Here is a 23,879-nt window from a genome sequence, read left to right as displayed (position 1 = left end):
TCCCAAGCCTGGTTTTTATATTAAAAGTCTAATGCAAAGCCTTGAAAACATTAAATCAGAAGTTTGCGAGTTTGAGAAATTGGATCCCTAAGCTATTACAGAACAAATGCAAGGATTAAAAATGGTGAAGAACTTGGAAATAGCCCTGAGCAAACATAGAGAACTTGAGTCTCACAGGTCTAATCTGACAAGGTAGCTCATGAGTCCTCCAGTATCCCTTACCATTCATTCTTCACCTGGAAAGTTCTCTGCATAGGGAATGGCCTTAAAGGGAGAGAATTTAACTTTTTAAAAAGTCTCTCTTTCCCAAACTCTTATCGCCTTACAACATCTATGTCAAGGGTCTCCAAACTCAGCCACTTTAAGACTCATGGATTTCAACGAGCAAAGCTGGCTGGGGAATTCTGAGAGTTGAAGTCCGCAAGTCTTAAAAGTGACCGAGTTTGGAGACCACTGATCTCAGACAAAATTACAGCAGCAAGCCCCCCAGGAAATAGCCTCCCCACACACTGATTTTACAGGATTTAAGATTTTCTAACATTTCATGAGCAGTGATGTTTGGATTTAAAAGTTCAGAAAATCAGGAAATAAGTCTGTTTGGTGCCAGCTGCTAATTATTGTTCCCACAACGGCCAGAGTCCAAACTGAAACCAAAACAAACGGATCATTTCTTTGATCACACAGATCTCATTCACGGACATACTCTGAGTTGGCAGGAAACCAAGATGTAATTAGTCCAACTTACCAGTTTGTAATTCATCATTGAAACAATAATATCCAAGAGAGAAATCCAAGGGAACAGCTAGAACACTAGTTTGACTTCTGCACTGAATCCTGACGTGACTAAGCCTTAAATAGTCTAAGGGCATGGCCAATTGTGCTACAGATCTATTCACGCAGAGACTTCCTCTTGCTTAACCATTCCTGCCTTCTAGCAGCTCTGCATGCCCTAGCATCAAGAAGAGACTCCTCCTCTTCTCCTGAGTCATTCATGCACCTTTGGAAGTGCAGAAAGCCCTGGTTGGCTTTCAGCCTCTGGCACCACATCCAACCTCCTCATTATTGGACTCGGGTGCCAGATGCATAGGCCTAGGATACCACACTACAAACCTCTCTCGATCCTCGGGATCCGTGACTAGCTGTGCAGGATGCAGACAGGCCACAACAATTACCCCCTCCCCCAATTTTCAAATGAAGAATACAACACTTAAAATCTACACTTATTGTAAATGTTTTCTGGACTATTAAATTATTCCTTATTCTCCAATAGCACCTGAGCATAAAACAAGAAGCAATGGGTGGAAACTAAACAAGGAGAGAAATAACTTAGAACTAAGGAGAAATTTCCTGACAGACAGAACAGTTGATCAGTGGAACAGCTTGCCTCCAGAAGTTGTGAATGCCCCAACACTGGAAGTTTTTACACAGTTGGCAGTACTAATAATTTACCAAAACTTAGAACTGTAGTATATATTCTTGAGAAAGACTGAATATTATCACCACTCTGCAGGCTATGGTATGTTGTACAGATATACAGAAAATACTGCGGCGGAGGGGTGAATGTTTTGGTTGAGATCCATGATAAACCAAGTCTTTTGGATTGGTTGGGGCTTGGTAGGAACACAACCCACATTCCCCTTGGCCAAAGTTTCTCCTAAAACAGCATTCAGAGGGATTGTGGAGTAATTTTTACACAGTGTGATACTTTGCCCTCTTCTCTTGCCTCTGCTCAGCTACCATCACAATGTTCCAATGTGCACAGGCCCACCTGCTTCTGATCTTTCCAGTGCCTTCTCTGTCCTCTTACATTGTCACAGCCACATGCCTTCAAACTTGGATTTTTCCTCCTCCTCCCCTCCCTGACCCACTTCAACCCAAAGGAACCATGTTTTAGACCATCTTTGGAACAAAACAGCCCAACAAGTGTTTCCAGTTAGGCACAGATCACCCCTAATAAGTTGCTCAACTCTAAGGTTGCTGAGTTATTGGTAATTACATTATGAACCTATAAGACTAGTTTCTCGCCATAAGTGTAATGCTCTGTGTATGTCTTTGTGTAAACCACCATGTCTCTTGCAAAAGAGGTCAGCAAATTGCAGCTTGTTTTCTTACAGCCGACAAACCAGTCATTAATCTCTTCTGCAATAAAATTAAAGCTGGTTGTCTGGCTCAGTGCTAGATGATTATCAACTATGTGACATGCAATTTGTTCTATATAGGCAAATCCAATTCCCTAATTCAATAAGGATTGCATACAAAAGTTGAGTGATATGTTATAGCGCATCCATCAAAGTGGACCTCTTTTTAATACAAAATTCCATTAAAACTGAAAATAAGGTTTCATACACAGGTCCACAGATTTGTGAATTACATTAGACTAAAGAAAAGCAGAATAACAGAGCAGAGCATGAAGTACACTCGGGCAGACCATTGGCTGCATTGGGTAGCTTTCTTTAGGAACAAAGAAGGCAAATCTAGTAAATTGGGGAGGAACCTGGTAGGTACACATACATTCTACTTCCACCAGAAAGGTAAGTTGTAGTCAGAAAAGGCTCCGACTACAAAAATCCTACGCTAATTTCATTTCCATTATCTAGAGACACTCTAAAGTTGTTTCCAGCACAGACCTAAGAGAATAAATAGGCGGACAAACCCTAGCTACTTTGATCTATATTTCACATAATACAAGAGACATAAATTCTGTTGTCACCAGTACACTGTTTCAATTCATCATAGGAACATGGTCTCACGTAGCTGGCAGAACAAGTCCCAAAGTCTCTCTTCCAAATAGCAGGAGCACAAGATGCAAGAACGTGTCAAGACTTGAATTAAGGCCTCTTCTTCCATTCCCAGACAAGGACCTAAGTGATGATGATCCTGCTCATCCTTCCAGGTTTAAAAGCCTCTAAACTTGAGTAATGATTTCTCCATTTTCCGGGACGTAGACCTGCACAGGGGCTCCTTCGGGAGAGCGTTTGAGGATATGGATACGAGGTATCTGAAAGTTCAAAAGAAAACCTTGAATAAATCTCTTATTTTTTAGCAGGGTTTGCCATTACCTATTCACTCTATTACCACTACAATTCATCTATTTTATTTTTATTTAGTGTAAGGCATCTACAGAAAACATACAATCACTGATACACAAATTTAGTTTAAATAAAGCATCAGTGTGTGTGTGTGTGTGTGTGTGTACACACAGACACACACACACATTACAATAGAGATAAATATTAAGATAATAATAAATCACTATAACATGGAGCCATACAATTGCAATGGGATAGATGTTATAATTCACTCAGGGAGCTAACGATATAACTGCTTCTATTAAGAAACTAATTTATAAAGAGAGGGGGAAAGTATGTGACAAATAGAGATAATTACATTACCTTCTGCTTTAAATGTGTGTCCAACAGCCTGCATGTTAACATCAAAGCTGAGTTAGAGGAGTGCAAAGAAATGAAGAAAAACAGACTGATGAATAGTAGCATAAAATAGGTGCAAAAGAGGAGATGGGTTTATGACTGATTGAATAAAAATGTATAATCATGTTTGTTACTGGCCTATTTTAAGATATATGCATTGATGTATGTATGGAGATTATGGAGAACGTTTTTTTAAAAGTTTACAAAAAAGAGAGACTGATTTAGAGATGATGGCATAACAGATGGACCACCCACTGCTAAAATCAGTAGCACCTCTTAGGAGAAAATTCAGGAACATGGCAATAGAGTAGCTACTCTAGCGGGCTGCATGGGGGCCTACAGGTTACTAATTTAGGTTTTAGAATTTCCCATTCTACTTGTACTGCTGTCAATCAAACAACTATGGATATGAGAGCTCAGGAAACATCCAAGAATCGGAAATCTCTCTGCTAATCTGTTAATACCTGAAATACTTGACAACTAAAGTGAAACCCACCCGGTTTCTATTCATTCACAGTCAATGGTCCGCATTATCAGGCTAGATGTTCCAGAAGGTCATCTACATTAGCCTGTTGTGGCAAATAAGCACTGGGAGAATCTTAAAGACTAGTATATGTAACATGGAATCAGTTTATAGCAGGTTTTCAAACTTTAAGACTTGTGCACTTCAACTCAAGCATAGCTGGCTGGAGAATTCTGGGAATTGAAGTCCACAAGTCTTACAATTGCCAAGTTTGGGGACCTCTGTTTTATAGACTAAAGCCCATTTAATGTGATGCTCACACTGTAAGCCATGCTTCTCAGGCTGATAAACATGAAGCAGATTTCATGCAGTTGGATTCTAAGTTTGAGCCTAGAATTCTTAACTCCAAAGCTCAACAAACAAACCCATCCAGTTAAATAGATGATTTTAATAGTAGACTTTCAGGACCTGGTGGTAGAGCATTGTGGAGGGTTAATCTCCCATGTCATCGCTGCATGGCTTCAATGTTCTACTTAAAACAGATTAGAAAAAAACATGCAATGAGATATTCAAGAACCTGCCTTTCTAGCTCATGCAACCACTTCCTAGGATAACTATTTTGCAGCTCTGTTTCAAAGGAGTGGAAGGTAAGCATTAGGGATTTTGAGAGGAGGAAACCAAGGGCAAGCTGAGACTTGCATGACGTGGGCCTCTGCTGCAGGCAAGGGAGATGCCCAAGGAGATGAAAGTTTTACTCCTTATGAAACATTCGTACATCTGAAGGGGTGTGTGTGGAAAATCTAGAACAAGCAAAAAAATGATCCATACCACAGAGATTCCTTTCAATGGCTACTTTTTGTTGTGGTTGGCTCGCATCCGGCTCCTTTGATCACAGGCTTTGAGGAGAATGAACTAGGCCAGTGTTTGTCAGAGGAATCGGAAAGTGAGAGTGAGGAAGAGTTAGGGCCTGGGGACCCTCCAGGGGCTGCAGAACACACACACACACACACACACACACACACACAACTGAGGTAATGTCAGAGTCAGACGAAGAGGGGGATATTGTGGATCTAATATTAGATCCTAGAGTAAGAACAATGTGAGGGAGACAAGAGTATCTCCAACAACATAGATCTAGGCCAGTGATGGTGAACCTATGGCACGGGTGCCCCAGGTGGCATGCAGAGCCATATCTGCTGGCACGTCAACTGTTGCCTAGCTCAGCTCCAAGGTGCATGTGTGTGCTGGCCAGTTGATTTTTGGCTCACACAGAGCCTCTGGGAGAGCACTTTTGGTTTTCAGAGAGCCTCTGGGGGAATGAGGGAGGGCATCTTTACCTCCCCCAGCTCCAGGGAAGCTTTTGGAGTGTGGGGAAGGCAAAACATGATCCTACTGGGCCCACCAGAAGTTGGGAAACAGGCTGTTTCCAGCCTCCAGAGGGCCTCCGAGGGGTGGGGGAAGCTGTTTTTGCCCCACCTCTAGCATTGAATTATGGGTATGGGCGACAATGCGCGCCCACCCTATTTCGGCACCCAAGGAAAAAAGGTTCGCCACCACTGATCTAAGCATTGAATAGTCATCACAGATAGTATAAAAGGGGAGGAATGGTGGGAATTTCCGGTGCAGAAGTTCAACATTCCTACATGGAGAGAGAGAACTAGCAGCCAAAGAGTTTCTCTCTTAAATCCTTCTGCAACCCTGCAATCCTAGTTTTGGAAGGCACTTGTGAGTACCTGTCCACAATGAAAATTAATTACTTGAATTTATGACTTTCCTTTGGATGCTTGTTATTACCTGTGCCGATAACGCTGGACTTTTGGCAGTCGAACTGACATTCCTCTATTTCATTGCTGTTTCCAGTACGTTTCTTTGTAAATAGATAAATATATATAGTGACTTTGCTTCTGAGTCTTTATTAGGGCTTAGTTATTGCTAATTAACTGGGCTGGACAGAACACTTTTCTGGAAGTATGTATGGGAAGCATTCCCAGAATTGTCTGCCATGGCAAAGATAAAAGATAAATACTCCCTCAAGTCCAACTTGACAACTGGTGACTACATGGCAATGGCCAGAAATTGGGGTCATTCTCGTCATTCACACAAAATTTTCCCGCCTTCTTTCAGGACAACTTTTTCAACTTTTCATTACAATCCTACGTTGCTTGGTAATCTGGAACCTGACTACTAACCAGGTCGGATTCTGAGTAGCCATTTGAAATCAACCAAATTCAGCTAACCTGGCGATGCCTTTTATAACCCTCAAAAGCAGTTAACCAGGTTTTTCCATCAGCTGCTCTCCAGATGAATTAGTATGGAATTGTGTGAATGAAAGACCAAGTCTCCAAAGGACACTGGATTCAGAAAGGCTGCTCAAAACAAAGGAACTTGTGTGCAATTTAAACCATTTCCCACCAGGTTCCGATGAACTTAAACTGAATAATAGATACGATTTATCAAATCGGGGATGAGTTCAGGAGACGTCAAGTGGACAAAATTTAGTTATTATCGTCTGATCATTTCATAGGCTTAAGCGACTCTTATTGAAAATGGTAACCAATAGGTGTCCTGAACATCAACTCCTGCTATTGTATATCTCTATATCATATCTTACTTGGAAAAAGACATTTTAAAATATTGTTTTAGGAAAGGTGGTATCACAAATCCAATACTGATGAAATATTTGTAACTCAGGGTTGAACTGTGCGGTCCTTGCATATATGTTCTCTTAGCTTGGATGTTGTCTTGAAGACATTTCATTAGTCAACTAGGTAACGTCATATGTGTTGAAGATGTTTATCTAGTTTGCTAATGAAACATCTGCAAGAAAAACAACTAAATTCAGAGAGCACCAACAACTCCAAAGCACAATATTAGAAGGCACCGCTCTAATATTAAAGACTGGCTGTTTTCTCAGGCCCTGGGCTAAGGTGGATGAAGACCTTTGTGGTGTGCTTGTGTATGTTTTTGAGTTGTTGGCAGACTTCGCTCCTTTTTTTATTTACCTTGGGGTTTCTTGACTTTTTAAATCTATAATTTATTTTTAAATTGCTACATGGTGAGCTGCCTGGAGTGATTATAGCGTCAGGCAGCACATTAAATGTTAAAATGTTAAATTAACCAGAAAATCAAGAATGGAGAGAAAAACAGAAATGGGAAGGGCGTAGATAGAAATATATGCAATTTTAAATTTCTAACAGATTTTACAAATATGTAGTTGTCATATCGCAAAGCCTATTCTATGTAGGCGCATGATTTCGCTCCCTGTCCAGGTGCAGTAGCAGAATTGCGCTGGACTCCACTAGCACTCAGAGCCACAGGGGCGAGCACAGGTCAGCATTCCACCTTAGCAGCCCACCCTGGGCAGACAGAATGGAGAAGATGCTGGTTCCCTAGAGAGCTGCTCCGTATTCTTACCTGCATTTGATGCCCCATGGAACACGGGGAATGCAATTCTCTGCCTGGCATGCTGTGCACACGGAAAGCTCCTTGCCTATCCAGCGAATGTGGACGCGCATTGCGCAGCCGGGTTCGTTCGTGCCAGGATTTTAACTCTTCTGTCACTGCCGCCTTGGAGAGGACTCGTGAACCCACGGGGACAAAGTCCTTCAAGGATGGCGAACGGAGTATCCTGTGGGATACAACCGACCTGTGGAATCTAACGGGCACTGCTTCTTCCTTGTAGGCAAAGTGGGCTGAGTTGCCGGAGATAAAAGATGGCCGGCCGTGGCAGAGGTCTCTCCCGGCAGTCAGGTGGCTACTGGGAACATGTTCTATGGCAGGGAAATAACCAGGCCCTGAACGCAGGTTCTGAGGACACAGCTGGTGGTATTCCGCTTCTTGTCCCTTGCAGACCTGGTTATGGAACCGCTGCGGGGGCTCCTCCTTGGACAGTACAGGTGCCGGCTTCATAAAGGAAATGTCTGGGCTGCTGCTGCCGGCAGACGTTGTGTAAGAGATGCTGGAGACATCTGAACTGCTATCTTCTGAAGCAGAGTGGAAATTGGCTTTCGGAGCAGGGTTGGGGTTGGAGGCGGGGAAACAGAACTCGGGGACAGTCACGGTATAGTAGGTGGGGCGTCGCCTGGGTAGCGCACTCCTTCCACGGGACTCCAAACTTTCCCGAGTGGAACATACCCTGTGGGCAGGAATAAACTAGTTAAAGGCTGCAAATGTTGGGAAAAATTCTTGGATTCTGGGGAAAAGGAAGCTCAGGAAGGAATTCTCAGGAAGCTCAAACTGCCCAAGGAGCTGCTGATACAGTTCTACAGAGGAATCATTGATTCTGTCATCTGCACCTCTATAACTGATTTGGTTCTGCAACCCAACAAGACCGACACAGACTTCAGAGGATAATAAGAACTGCATTTCGATTGAGGACCTGTATACTGCACGAGTCAAAAAGAGGGCGGAGAAAATATTTACTGACCCATCACATCCTGGACATAAACTGTTTCAACTCCTACCCTCAAAACATCGCTACAGAGCACTGCACACCAAGACAACTAGACACAAGAACAGTTTTTCCCCCGAACACCATCACTCTTGCTAAACAAATTATTCCCTCAACACTGTCCAACTATTCACTAATTCTGCACTACTATTACTACTAGTTTTTTCTCATCATTCCTATCACCCATTTCCTCCAACTTATGACTGTATGAGTGTAACTTGTTGCTTGTATCCTAAGATTTTTATTAATATTGATTGTTTCCTCATTACTTATTCGACCCCTATGGCAATCATTAAGTGTTGTACCACATGATTCTTGACAAATGTATCTTTTTCTGTTATGCACACTGAGAGCATATGCACCAAGACAAATTCCTTGTGTGTCCAACCACACTTGGCCCATAAAGAATTCTATTCTATTCTATTCTATTCTATTGCATGTCAAATCATAAGAATACTTCAATATCCTGTTCCGAAGGCTTTGTAATACAGTACCTTATCAGCGGAGACTGTCCTCTCCTTCCCGGGAATTCTGGGGTTGGAGGGGCACTGGAACCAGCCTGTCTTCTGACTTCCAGCTTCCTAGGAGGATCTAAGTGACATAGATGTGTCTCAACTGCCCTCTGAATGGAAGGGCTGGGTGCTGGTGGGGGCTTTATGCTTGCTGTGCTATAACAGAACACAATGAGATAAAAAGTAAGGAATCATTTTTCTGTCTACTGTCCAGGTATCACTATAACACTAGCAATAGCATTTAGACTTATATACTGCTTCATAATGCTTTCACAGCCCTCTCTAAGCGGTTTACAGAATCAGCCTATTGTCCTCAACAATCTGGGTCCTCATTTTACCCACCTCGGAAAGATGGAAGGCTGAGTCAACCTTGAGTCGGTGGTGAGATTTGAACTGCTGAACTACAGCTAGCAGTTAGCTGAAGTAGCCTGCAGGGCTGCACTCTAACCACTGCGTTACCCGAGCTCTTAGCTCTTATTTCTCTACAAGCAAACTGAGGGCCACTGGTTAAGGGCTATAAACATAGTTCTTTCTCATTATTTCTCAAACAGAATGGAAGCAAAAGAAAAGATGGTTCAGGTTTAGCTAACTCTTCATAGTCTGGGTCAATGCTCCTCAAAGAACATTTTGATCCCAAATGTATCCATAAGTCATGGACTACGTATGTATGTAGTTTATTTTATTTATTTATTTATTTAATTGGATTTGTATGCTGCCCCTCTCCGAAGACTCGGGGCTGCTCACAGCATGTACAAAAACAGAACAATAATATGAATCCAATTAATAATACATTAAAAGAACCATTAAATTCAATTAAAAGAAAAGCTATCAAACCAATCATTCAACAATCATACTGAAAACATTCATTGGTCAGGGGGGAGATCTAAAAACCCCAAGCCTGGTGGCACAGATGAGTTTTTAAACTCTTTCAGAAGGCGAGGAGAGTGGGAGCAATGCGAATCTCCGGTGGGAGCTGATTCCAGAGTGCCGGGCCCCCCACAGAGAAGGCTCTTCCCCTAGGTCGCGCCAGCCGACATTGTTTGGTCGACAGGACCCTAAGGAGACCAACTCTGTGGGACCTCATTGGTCACTGGGATTTGTGTAGCAGAAGGCAGTAGTTGCCTTTGGGTAAAGCCCAGGTGCTTCCATCAGTACCAGGCCAATACAGAATACTCACTGGAGTTCCATACATATTATACCACTGCTGCCAGTCCACCATCCAGCTAGATTCAAGGTTCTAGTATGAGTATAGATAGTTCCCAGTTCGTTGGGACCAGATTACCCAAAACAAGATTTCAAGTGGATTACCTTTTCAGCAGGCGGGGGTGCAGCTCTGGATGATCGGCAGGCAAATCCAGAAAATATGATAATTTTTTAAAATCACTTTACTATTGCCACTGATAAAATCAGAGTTTTAAAATGAACCACAGCTTTCCCTAAATGCATTTCCTATTGCAAATCAAAATAATGTAACTACCAATTTATTATGCTAATTCATAATTTCATCTGTAAGCACACAAGTAAGTGATACTTGCAGAAAATAGTCATCGTAAACATTTGATGTCTATCACTGTTATCGGTGATTATTAATCAAGGTAAAGTTAATAATACACCCAGGATACAAAATATTCTGATGGCACTTTTCTTATCTGTTCAATAAAGCAGTGTTTCCCAACCTTTTTTGAGCCGCGGCACATTATTCACATTTACAAAATCCTGCGGCACATTGAGCAGGGGGAGGGTGGGGGCTAAAAAAAGTTTGGACAAAAAAATTCTCTCTCTCTCTTCGCTCTATTTCTCTCTATTTCTCTCTCTCTCTCCCTCTTTCTCTCCCTTCCTTCTTTCTCTCTCCATCCCTCTTTCTTTCTCTTCCTTCCTTCCTCTCTTTTTTGCTCTCTTTCTCTCTCCCTCCCTACCTCTATGTCTTTCTCTCTCTCTCCTTCCCTCCCTTTCTTTTTCTCTCTCTATTGCTTTCTCTCTCTTTCTTGTTCTCTTTCTCTCTCTCGCTCTTTCTCTTTCTTGCTTTCTTGCTTTCTTTCTCTCTCTCTCTTGCTTTCTTTCTCTCTTGTTTTCTTTCTCTCTCTGAGCTTCGCGGCACACCTGACCATGTCTCACGGCACACTAGTGTGCCACGGCACACTGGTTGAAAAACACTGCAATAAAGGATGCAACAAGGTAGATTGGTGCAATTTTAATATAGTGGGGGAAGAAGGATAATGATAAGAATCAATGAATACATTGAGATTTGAACCAGAAAGTTTCATTCAACCTGCCTGTCTTCAACTGTTGCAAGTACACTTTGCAAGTTATTGTATCGCTTCTCTATAAGTTAGGATTTACATGAATTCAACTCTTTGAAATCAAATGGAGACATCTTAACAAAGAAAGAAGCACAGTAGAAAGATCTAGTGAACAAAGCTAACCTCAGCGTGCCGTTGGAGCCCATCGGTTTCTTGGGCTTCTCATAAGGCTTGTCCAAACTAGTTTCTTTCCAAGGGCTATTCTGGATGGGAGAAGACTCCACTTCAGCAGCTGGATAGTGAGTTGGATCTTCTAGAAAGCCAAGGGGGGAAAGTTGTGATGAAGGATTGTGATGAGACTGGATTTGTGTCCAAGGTGTTATATTTGTTGGAAGGTGAGGATTCACCGTGGAGATTTCTTTAAAAAGAAAGGAGGAGGATAACTTATCACTACAAGCTTGAATGTCCTTTTAAACATCCACTAAACTACCTTGTACACCTGCACTCTTTTACCAGCTCTTAATTAAAACAAAGGGGGGCATTAAATTTAGTACACTTGGACCATTTCACTGATCCACAATAAACATCCTTCCTTGCCTTCAAGCTTGGTAAAATGTTGCAGGCAAATTCTTAGTATTCTATGGAGAGGGGTGGCATACAAATCCAATAAATAAATAAAAAATAAATAAATAAATAAATAAATAAAATAGTATTTGGTTCGGACGGGATGCTGAGAGTTGTGATTAAATAACTAATCTCTTTAGCTAAATATGATGTCATTAAATAAAAACAGTAGCGGAATATTTAAATAAATAATTTTAAAAGGACTAAAATAGCTGCCTGAATGTTTACTTACTAAGCCTCTGCCAGTCAAAACTAATCTTAAAACCCTAGGCATGAAACTCTAGCATGAAAAAATATTTTTTACAAAATGGCACCTTCACCATCCCCAGTTAAAAGGACTGCGCTCTCTCTCTCTCTCTCTCTCTCTCTCTCTCTCTCTCTCTCTCTCTCTCTCTGTGTGTGTGTGTGTTTGGGTGGGGCTCCTGTAATTAGGGCTGCTGCTATAAATAGCAGCATGTGGGTTTGGCCATTGTGGAAGAATATCTGATCGGAGTTCCTCAGGAATCTTGTGTTGCTGGAGTTTGTTGCTTTTTCACGCCTTTGAAACCAAAGCAGAGCAACCTGTGTGTGTCTCACTTTGTTGGAAGAAGAAGGGGTGTGAAGTTTCTTCACAGCTGCTAGCTAAGAACTTAATGACTGCTTAAGGGAAATTGTACAGATTACCTGGTTGTTTTGGGACGAGTGCTCTTTGCAATACAAAAAGAGTGCTTAGTTTATTTTGAATTTTGTGATAAAGAACATTGTTTTGAATTTTCCAACGTGTGCGTGTCTGAAATTTGTACCCTTGGATTTTCGGGAGGCTCCTATCAGAGAGCCCGACAGAACACAAAGGAGAGACCATCCCAAGTAAAGCCAATAGGGTCATACTCAATTAACTTACCTTCTCCTCTCACAGTCACGTCCAAGAAGGAATGTTCATCAGAGGCACTGAACCCTTAAGGAAGAGGAAAAAAGAAGCACTATAAGTGGGATCTACAAAGCCCAGATATTCAGGATTCTAGATATTGGATTTCATTAACTCTTCCCGCTTATTTGCCATGTCCCGTCCCATCCCCGCCAGCATTCTGTGATCACTGAGCATAAACACCCCCACTGCGTAATTAAAAGTGAGAAGTTGAGAAGTTCGGTGGGGGGTTTTCTTCCTAGAGACTCTATCAATTTCAGCAGTGCTTTCTGAGTTACTCATGCCATCAGAGAAAACATCCAAAATTAGGCCTCCTTTGAGCTATAGATTTCCAAGCAACTATTAGAATCTCTGACCCCCACTGCAAATATGCAGCCATAAATCCTTCGAAGAACCACAGAAGGGACAACAAAAGCTTTTATCTTATTCGTACTGGGCTAACTCCAATAACCCAAACCACATCATTCAAGGCAAAACATTCGTGTACACAAACCTACCTTCCTCAAAGAAACAATCCCTGATAAAGCGAATTAATACTAATCTAAAGGATTTGGGTTTGCATTTGAAGCAGCATTTTTCCCTACAGTCAAAATATCAAATTGTGAATTAATAGCTCAAAATTCCTTTTTACTCTTTAGATGTAGTGTGGATGAGACATGAGGGCAATTCAGAGAGAAATGCCCTTAAGCGGACTCATTTCAAAGAGCTTACATAGAGCTCACTCTGAAAACAACAGGTAGATGCTAACAACCACTGGTTTCCTTTTATGGTCCAGCCAAGGTGGACTCGGAGGTGGTGGTCAGGAGGAGAGATGATCTCACTCAGTCAATAAGATCTCCTGCACAAGCTACGCAAACTATTTCCCTTCCAGTCAACAAAGAGTCTCTTTGTGTGTAGGTGCAAACTCAATCAACTCTAGGTATGGCTGGGAAAAACCCCTGCTAGAAACCCTGAGAAGCCGTTGCATAGATAGTGCTCAATGGTCTACTTTAAAATAAGCTGTCTTTTTGTATTCTAGATACGGCAAACAAATAGTACAAAATATAAAAGAAAACGCTAAGTTCTCATCTGCAAATATTTACCATTTAGAATTCTTGGGCAAAAAGAATTCCAGCTACCCCAGTGAATTCAACTATAGCTTACATGGCTTAGGTCCAGATTATTTACAGGACTATCTTCTGATTAGAACCCACAGGGTTGGCCTTCTCCGGGTCCCATCGGCCAAACAGTGCCAACTGGCATGACCATGAGGGAGGGCCTTCTCTGTGGTGGCTCTGGCTCTCTGGAACCAACTATTTCTGGAGATCCGCACCGCCCCCACCCTCCTGGCCTTCTGGAAAGCCTTAAAAACATGGCTGTGCTGGCAGGCCTGGGGCCATTCTGCTCCGGCCTAGAAGTGATGAATGCTTTTTGTATTGGGGTTTCAAATTGTTGTGTATCATTTTCCTGTTGTACGTCACCCAGAGTCCATCAGGAATTGGGAGGCCTATAAATTTAATAAAATTCAAATCCAATTCAAGACAGCTATTTTCATAGTAGAATATCTGAACTAGTAAATACTAAAGCCAGCTACCGGGAGGGAAGAATGTGCAAGGATTAAGTCTAATACTGAAGTCCAAAATACATTTATTCTTTGTGCAAGTTAGTCTGAGCTCAGTAGAGCTTACGTCTTCAATATTCAAGGATTACATTTTTGTCTGTAAAAAATAACAGAATAAGATTTGGAAGGGACCTTGGAGGTCTTCTCATCCAACCCTATGCTCAAGCATCAGACCCTATACCAGTGATGGGGGACCTATGGCACGGGTGCCACCATGAGCCATATATGCCGCCACACAAGCTGTTGCCCTAGCTCAGCTCTATCGTGCATGTGTGTGCCGGCTGGCTGATTTTCAGCTTGTGCAGAGGCTCTGGGAGGGTGTTTGTAGCCTCCATGAGGGGGGGGGGGTGTTTTTGCCCTTCCGGAAAACCTCTGGAGACTGGGGAGGACAAAATACGGGCCTACCTGGCCCACTGGAAGCTGGGAAACTGGGGAGCAGGGCAGTATTGGGTCACACGCATATGTGCAGGGGGCAGGAGACATTGAAAAAAAGGTTCGCTATCACTGTGACCTATACCACTTCAGACAAACTTCCAGTGATGGGCTGTTCCACTGATTAATTGTTCTCACTGTCAAACAAGTGACAGAGACTAAAGAAGAATCTAAATGAACCTTCTACTACGCAGGATCTTGCAGACATGATTCCACTAGAGTTTTCAGAATTCCTAGGGAGTATATATACAGTGATCCCTCGATCTTCGCGATCTCGATCTTCGCGAAACGCTATATCGCGATTTTTCAAAAAATATTAATTAAAACTATTTTCCCACCCGATGACGTCACTCTCTTCCTTTCTCATCTTTCTTTCTCTCTCTCTTTCTCTATCTTGCTTCTTCCTCTCTCACACTCTCTTCCTCCCTTTCTCATCTCTTTCTTTCCTTCTCTCTCTTTCTCTATCTCTCCCCCTCTTGCTCTCGAGCGGCGGGCGGGCAGCAGCGAGGAGCCGAAGATCGGGGTTTCCCCTTTGCGTGGGCGGCGGGGAAACCCCGATCTTCGTCTCCTCGCTGCTGCGGCGCTGCCGAGCAGATCAGCTGCTGGGCGGCCGAAGGAACCTTCCCTGGGTCTTCCCCGCCGCCCACGCAAAGGGGAAACCCCGATCTTCGGCTCCTCGCTGCTGCGGCGCTGCCGAGCAGATCAGCTGCTGGGCGGCGGAAGGAACCTTCCCTGGGTCTTCCCAGGTGCGGAAGTAAAAACACCATCTGCGCATGCGCGGCCATGGAAAACAGGGCGCGCATGCGCAGATGGTGTTTTTACTTCCGCACCACTATATCGCGAAAAATCGATTATCGCGAGGGGTCTTGGAACGGAACCCTCGCGATAATCGAGGGATCACTGTATACTGTATATATCTATTAGCCATGTTTCTGGGAATTCTGTAGTCCCAGCACAGCTGCAGGGGAAAACATAGGAAGCTAAGCTAGTTGACTGACTTTTTAAGGGTTAAATCTGTTGCCAGGGATCTTTGTGTCAATCATTCACAGCAAGCCTCTACATGTTTCCTCCTCCAGCTGCCTCTCCCTGCTTATTTTTTTCTTGAGTTCTCTTTGGCAACCACTTACAGAAAATTTCCCTTGGTAGCTTATCACAGCAGGAAGAAGCCATAAAAGGTCAGCTTCCTGCTTTGAACTGGGATGAATTCCACCCAAGCTTTGTCTGTCAAAAGTTCATTTAACCTGTTTCTTATGATTTACAGGGACGTGTAGTTAATCCTAACCTCTGTCTCATTTCCTGACAAACTTTCTAATTTCAAAACCCACTTCCTGATAATAACAAAGAGCCTTGTGGCAGCCTAAAGAGAAACAAATTTAACAAAAACTATTCGTCCTTAAGGTTTTCTGAGATTTGTTGTGTCTGCTTCTATCCTCCTGGTTTTTAGGTCTTCAGTCAAAAGGGGTTTTAATTTTATTCTCTGTAGTAGCTATACAGTGTTCCCTCGATTTTCATGGGTTCGAACTTCGTGAAAAGTCTATACCACGGTTTTTCAAAAATATTAATTAAAAAATACTTTGCGGTTTTCCCCCCTATACCACGGTTTTTCTTGCCCGATGATGTCATATAAAATCACCAAACTTTTGTCCACCTTTAATAAATATTTTTTTTAATAAACTTTAATAAAGAAACATGGTGAGTAATAATCTAAATGGTTGCTAAGGGAATGGGAAATTGCAATTTAGGGGTTTAAAGTGTTAAGGGATGGCTTGTGATACTGTTCATAGCCAAAAATAGTGTATTTACTTCCGCATCTCTACTTCGCAGAAATTCAACTTTCGCAGGCGGTCTCAGAACGCATCCCCCGCGAAAATCGAGAACACTGTACAGGATAAATTAGCCTGCCCTGGGTAGAATTTATTATTACCATCACCTCTTTAAGTTTTCAGGTCTTTTTTTTTCTTTTTTTTTTCTGATATCAGGCTTACTGCCCAAAATATGTACTTATAGCTTTCCAAGCCATCTAAGAGGTATTTTAAAATCATTCAGTGCAGCATTTGTATACATTGCAAAAGGGTGGCCCATGCTGCCAATTGGTCTCCGGGCACAATTCAAGGTGTTGGTTATCATCTATAAAGCCCTACATGGCTTAGGGCCAGGCTATCTACGGGACCATTTCCTGCCACGTACCTTCCAGTGGGATCAATTAGATCCCACAGGATTGGCCTTCTCTGGATCCCGTCGACTAAGAAGTGCAGGTTGGCGGGGCCACAGGGGAGGGCCTTATCTGTGGCTGCCCCAGCTTTTAGAACCAACTACCAGCCGATGTCCGTTCTGCTCCCATCCTACTGACCTTCTGAAAGGCCTAGAAGACCTGGCTTTGCTGGCAGGCCTGGGGGCCATGAGAGTTAGCACCAAGTCACGGCTGAATCACAACTGTTTAGTATGTATGTGTGTACAATTGTATAGCTTATTTGGTGTTTTAGAAAGATAGAAACATAGAAGATTGACGGCAGAAAAAGACCTCATGGTCCATCTAGTCTGCCCTTATACTATTTCCTGTATTTTATCTTAGGATGGATATATGTTTATCCCAGGCATGTTTAAATTCAGTTACTGTGCATTTACCAACCATGTCTGCTGAAAGTTTGTTCCAAGCATCTACTACTCTTTCAGTAAAATAATATTTTCTCACATTGCTCCTGATTTCCCCCCCCAACTAACCTCAGATTGTGCCCCCTTGTTCTTGTGTTCACTTTCCTATTAAAAACACTTCCCTCCTAAAACTTATTTAACCCTTTAACATATTGAAATGTTTCGATCATGTCCCCCCTTTTCCTTCTGTCCTCCAGACTATACAGATTGAGTTCATCAAGTCTTTCCTGATAAGAGGTTTTTACAGATTAGTTTAATTGTGATTTTATTGTTTTATATTTGACTTATTGTATTATTTTAAGCCGCCCTGGGTCCTATGGGATCGGGCAGCATATTAGTCAAATAAATTAATTTTAGTTAATTAAATTAAATTATAGGCTGCCCCTAATGGTCTCTAGGAAAAACGATGCAAAATGAGCACGGCTCAAACACATCATGGCCAGGCCTGGATTTGATGGTGGGGTTACTCTTATTATTTTACTTCCTTGAGCACTGTGCTTAGTTTATGCTTGGCTTTTACACACTTCATGCACAAGATAGCAGGCAATAAAAATTCGGTGGTGTGGCTGGGTGAGGCAGCAGGAGTTACAAAAATGAATTACAAAGGCTGCACTGAATTAGACAACCCTGCTCCAGACGGATTCCACTTACCTTCTAAGGCTGGAGCAACGCCCTTTAGCTGGGACGGCTGTTTGGATGCCAGGCGATAGTCACTGAGTGCTTGCTCCAACTCCTTCAGTTTCTTTTCCTCTTTCAAAACAGCACTTTTCCGCCGTTTTCGAACCTGCTTGGCAAGATTTTCTTCTTTGGAAAGACACCGAGCAGCTTCAGCAATCTGCAGCTGCAAAGCCAGATCTCTCTGTAAGGTGCTCAGCGGATCCTGGAGAAAAGAGTGGGAGAACACATTCCAAAAATCTGCCTTTTCTTTTCTTTTTTGAAAATATTATTATTATTATTATTATTATTATTATTATTATTATTATTATTATTATTTGGATTTGTATGCCGCCCCTCTCCGTAGACTCGGGGCGGCTAACAACAATGATATAAAAACAGCATGGAACAATCCAATTTATAAAACAACTAAAACCCCTTATAGTAAAACCAAACATACACACAAACATACCATGCATAACTTGTAATGGCCTAGGGGAAGGAATATCTTAACTCCCCCATGGCTGGCAACAAAGGTGGGTCTTGAGTAATTTGCGAAAGACAAGGAGGGTGGGGGCCGTTCTAATCTTTGAGGGGAGTTGATTCCAGAGGGCCGGGGCCACCACAGAGAAGGCTCTTCCCCTGGGGCCCACCAAACGACATTATTTGGTCGACGGAACCCGGAGAAGGCCAACTCTGTGGGACCTTATCGGCCGTTGGGATTCGTGTGGTAGAAGGCGGTTCCGGATGTATTCTGGAAAAATAATTTTTCATATATTTTTCACCAAACTTACATACACATTCATACATATACCATAGTATCAAAACATGCATAGTTTATTGTTTGTTTATTTATTAGTTCAATTTGTATTCTGCCCAACTCCCAAAGGACTCTGAGCAGCTCACAATCAAAAAGAACAAATCATACAATATTAATATTAAAATATCTAAAAAGAGAAACTTTAAAAAACAATTTAAGACCCACAATAAAACCACGCGTATCCTTTATGGCCTCGATGATCCGGCCATAGTTTTACATTTCTGTCCAAAATATCATAAACATATATCCTTAATGTTCTCCTTTTATACTTTTATCTCCCATCTGCTTTCCTTCTATATTTCATACTACTCCCCTCCCTCTATCTCCCTGCACCTTCTTTCTCCCTCTTTCCTTCTTCCCTCTTCTCTCTTTCTCTCTCTCCTTCCTTTCTACTTCCGCTTCCTCCCTCTTATCCTTCCCTGAGTACCTCTAATCACAATCCATTTTATGGTTAGCAGACGAGCAATTCAGCAACCCTGACTTAATCCCAACATCAGAGCTATTCTTAAACTTGTTTGTTTCCCTTTATCCATATTTATATATATATATCTAATATATTCTTATAGATATACCTACTGTTATTCTAATGCTGCCTCCTTCCTCTGCCTTTTCTGAGTAGTTCTTTGCAAGGGGTGGCGTGACTGGGCTTTTAAAGAGAATGGAAGGGGGATCTAAAGTGACAAAACTTAGAGTCACTCCTTGAAGAAGTCAGCACAGGTCTGACATCATCACCCCATTCTCTGCTCCAAAGACTCCTTTTGTGGACATCTTGGCAATTAAATACGATACATCCCTTTTTTACCTTAGTTAGGCTTTGAATGCTTTCTAGCAATACACTTAGTCATTGTAAGCTGATTTGGGGGTTTCCAAAGGAGCAAAATTGATTGATCTGTCTGTCTGTCTGTCTGTCTGTCTGTCTGTCTGTCTGTCTGTCTGTCTGTCTGTCTGTCTGTCTGTCTGTCTATCTATCTATCTATCTATCTATCTATTTAGATTTGTATGCCGCCCCTCTCCGGAGACTCAGAGCGGCTCACAGCAGCAAAACAGTACAAATCCAATAGTTTAAAACAATTTAAAACCCTTAATGTAAAAATATCTCACACAACATCTCACACAAACCATACATAAAACGGAAACAGCCCAGGGGAATCAATTTCCCCATGCCAGTCGGCAGAGGTGGGTTTTAAGGAGTTTACAAAAGGAGGGTGGGGCAATCCTAATCTCTGGGGGGAATTGATTCCAGAGGGTCGGGGCCACCACAGAGAAGGCTCTTCCCCTGGGTCCCGCCAGACGACATTGTTTCATCAATGGGACGACGAAAACATGCCAACCATGTTTTTAAAGGCTAGTGCAGTGATGGTGAACCTTTTTTCCCTCAGATGCCAAAAGACTGTGCACGCGTGCTATCGTGCATGAACAAGTGCCCTCACCCATAATTCAATGCCTGGGGAGGGTGAAAACAGCTTTCCCCCACCCCCGGAGGCCTTCTGGAGGCCAGAAACAGTCTGTTTTCCAACTTCTGGTGGGCCCAGTAGGCTCGTGTTTCACCATCCCCAGGCTCCAAAGCCTTCCCTGGAGCCAGGAGAGGGTAAAAACACCCTCCCGCATCCCCCCGGAGGCTCTCTGGAAGCAAACAACGTCTCACAGAGCCTCTGTGTGAGCCAAAAATCAGCTGGCTGGCACACACATGACATTAGAGCTGAGCTAAGGCAACCGTTCACGTACCAGCAGATATGGCTCCGTGTGCCACCTGTGCCATAGGTTCGCCATCACTGGGCTAGTGCAACTGGCCTATGTACAATCTATGTGAATTAGGGTTGACATTGATTATGCGAGGAAATATTTGCTGCATAAAGGAAAGAGCATTTTGGTTTTTTGTTTCAATGATTAGTTTGGGCTAGGAGCTTTTATCTGGGATGGGGGGAAAAACAGATAAAAAGAAGAAGAAAAAAAGCAGCTGGGCGGGGGAGCAGAATCAATGTTTTTAACAACTTTCAGGTGAGCATGTTCAATATGCAACCTTTGACATTCTGGGAGTTGAAGTCCACACATCTGATAATTGCCAGTGCTGGGAAACACTGTTTTAAAGCAGATTGGACTCTTCCAGGTTAAGGGGGGGCGGGGAAGAGAGTCGTAAAAGGATTGTTTGATTTGCTCAATGAATGAGTGATGTTCCAGGCAACGTGTCATAAAAACCTGTGGACCATAAGTAATAACAATCTAAATGGCCCACAAACTAATAAAAGAACTGCCAGTTATACAGTGGTGGGATTCAATTTTTTTTTACTACCGGTTCTGTGGGTGTGGGTTGGTAGGTGTGACTTGGTGGGCGTGGCAGAGGGAAGGATATTGCAAAATCCCCATTTCCTCCCAATCAGCTGGGACTCGGGAGGCAGAGAATAGATGGGGGCGGGACCAGCCACAGGTGGTATTTACCAGTTTTCTGAACTGCTCGAAATTTCTGCTACTGGCTCTCCAGAATTGTTTAGAACCTGTTGAATACCACCTCTGCTTATATCTCTGTTGGATCTGCTCGGCCAGTGATGGTGGGGGCACAATATCGTGCATGCACGAGTGCCCATACCCATAATTCAATGCCTGGGAAGGGTGAAAACAGCTTCCCCTGCCCCCCAGAGGCCCTCTGGAGGCCCAAAAAGTGTTGGCTATGACCTATAAAGCCATACAGGGCATCGGACCAGAATACCTCCAGGACCGTCTTCTGCCGCACGAATCCCAGCAGCCGATTAGGTCCCACAGAGTGGGCCTTCTACGGGTCCCGTCGACTAACCAATGTCATCTGGCAGGGCCCAGGGGAATAGCCTTCTCTGTGGCGGCCCCAGTTCTCTGGAACCAACTCCCCCCGGAGATCAGAACTGCCCCCACCCTCCTTGCCTTTTGTAAGTTGTTGAAAACTCACCTTTGCCGCCAGGCATGGGGAAATTGACACCTCCACTAACTACTATGTATGGTTTGATTGGGATGTGTGATTATTTTATTAATAAGGGTTTTTAAATTGTGTTTTAAATATTGGATTTGTACATTGTTATTATTATTGTGAGCCGCCCCGAGTTCTCGGAGAGGGGCGGCATACAAATCTAATAAATTATTATTATTATTATTATTATTATTATTATTATTATTATTATTATTATTATTATATTTCACAACTTCTGGTGGACCCAGGAGGCTCATGTTTCGCCCTCCCCAGGCTCCAAAGTCTTCCCTGGAGCTGGAGGAGGGTAAAAACACCCTCTGCCATCTCCCTCCGGAGGACCCCTGGAAGCCAAAAACGCCCTCCCAGAGCCTCTGTGTGAGCAAAAAATCAGCTGGGCAGCACACACATGCACATTGGAGCTGAGCTAGGGCAATGGCTTGCATGCCAGCAGAAATGGCTCCTCGTGCCACCTGTGCCACCCTTGCCATAGGTTTGCCTTCACTGTGCTAGGCAAATACAGCCTGTTAAAAAACAGCATCTTCCCTATCCTCAATTGTAGAAAAGATTTCAGAGTTCCATTGTACGTTACGTATGAGCCGGGGTGGCGCAGCAGGTAGAGTGCTGTACTGCAGGCCACTGAAGCTGATTTCTAGATCTGAAGGTCAGCGGTTCAAATCTCATCACCAGCTCAAGGTTGACTCAGCCTTCCATCCTTCCAAGGTGGGTAAAATGAGGACCCGGATTGTGGGGGCAATAGCCTGGCTCTGTTAAAAAAGTGCTATTGCTAACATGTTGTAAGCCGCCCTGAGTCTAAGGAGAAGGGCGGCATAAAAATCAAATAAATAAATAAAATAAATAAATAAGTATGCAGGCGTGCATGTAAGAGCATATGCCGGTACATACATGTGTATCATGGCAGGTTCTAAATTAGTTTGCCACAGGTTCACGCACATCCTTGCATGCGTACAACACTTTTGCACACGCGCAGAAGTGTCCTGGGTGGGTGGGACGAACCTCTTACTGCTACCAGTTCTAAAAACTGATCTGAACTGGGAGCAACCCACCACTGATGTGTATACATATGCAGTGAGCATTGTACTATGAGAAAATCGACAGGTTGCTGGAGACAACAAAATGAAGTTCCTTCAGGCATAGGAATGCATAAAGAAAGGTAATTAATTGGACCCAGGCTGAAGATAAGTTAATTCTTCTGGAAATAACATCTCCCTTCATGGTGATGCCCTTGAAAGATTTTCATGATTCATATAATTATGTTGAGATTTAGTGTGCAAAATACACTGTTTCAAATCAATTTCCCTAATAGTTCTTTTTTATATATATTGAACATTCAATAAATAAGGAAAACCAAGCAGGGCAAGGCCACGCTTAGCCTAAAATACAAGCAAAGATGTAAATTATGTTTCTAGAGTTATGGGAAAAGAAGGGCCAAGATAATATTGCACAAGGTACCAGACACTTCCGCCACTAAATATAATTCTCCTGTCACATATGCAGCTAGAATAATTAAACAGCAATCACAAGGAATGATTTTCAGTTCTTCCAAGACATGCTTGCAAGCAGTGTAGGGATGCTAATCCAATTTAAAGATTTAGGTGGTGATTATTTTGGATTTAAGTAATCTGCAGTTGAAAGGGTGTGTTCTTTTGTATATTCTACTGGACTGATGTCTAAGGCAAAATTCCCAGCTACCTGCTGAACCTAGCAAACTGGATGAGAAAATACTAACTACAAACTAAGCAGATATCTTCTGTTTCCAGTACAACAGGTTCCTAATAGTTGAGGAGGAAACACAAAGTAGTAAGCAATATTTCGGTGAGCTTGGAGGTTAAGGAGAAACACAAAACCTTTCTAAGATTAGAATAGCATGTGAATATACATGAGCCTGTGAGTCTGTGTGTGTGAGAGACAAAGAGAAGCAATGGACTTCCAAAAGAGCCATTTTATTTAGCATTACACTCTTTGCCTCCCATTGAGGCAAATAGAGGACAAACAGCACACCAGGTGCCTCTGAGATTAGTAAAATTGAGAATAGGACACAGGCAGGAGAGACACTCTTTGAAAAAGAGATGCTGCATCCTACATCTTCGATTGGAAGGAAACCCAAGGCTTCCAGGTCCCTTTGGGATGATTTATCTACCTTCACT

The 23,879-nt window shown here is 42.7% G+C and overlaps 1 protein-coding gene across 15 annotated transcripts in view; it reads right to left on the bottom strand.

Annotated features, from left to right (window-relative positions):
- Positions 1-2,266: 2,266 nt before the first annotated feature.
- Positions 2,267-23,879, bottom strand: part of INAVA (innate immunity activator) — a 66,330-nt gene continuing 44,717 nt past the window's right edge. For 8 of the 15 annotated variants that reach the window (XM_070745141.1, XM_070745142.1, XM_070745144.1 and 5 more), the window contains 6 exons: positions 17,957-18,185; positions 12,598-12,651; positions 11,277-11,511; positions 8,836-9,009; positions 7,306-8,026; positions 2,267-2,998 (listed from right to left, as the gene is read on the bottom strand). In XM_070745141.1, coding sequence (XP_070601242.1) covers positions 2,906-2,998; positions 7,306-8,026; positions 8,836-9,009; positions 11,277-11,511; positions 12,598-12,651; positions 17,957-18,185 — 1,506 coding nt within the window. In that variant the 3' untranslated portion in view covers positions 2,267-2,905. The remainder of the gene's footprint in view (positions 2,999-7,305; positions 8,027-8,835; positions 9,010-11,276; positions 11,512-12,597; positions 12,652-17,956; positions 18,186-23,879) is intronic. The other 7 variants (XM_070745149.1, XM_070745150.1, XM_070745153.1 and 4 more) reach the window with 1 other exon arrangement.

This window comes from Erythrolamprus reginae, chromosome 3 (genome assembly GCF_031021105.1).
Source record: "Erythrolamprus reginae isolate rEryReg1 chromosome 3, rEryReg1.hap1, whole genome shotgun sequence".
In the NCBI taxonomy this organism is placed as follows: Eukaryota; Metazoa; Chordata; class Lepidosauria; order Squamata; family Dipsadidae; genus Erythrolamprus; species Erythrolamprus reginae.
Note: the sequence above shows the minus strand (reverse complement) of the source record. Positions and strands in the feature narration are given on the sequence as shown.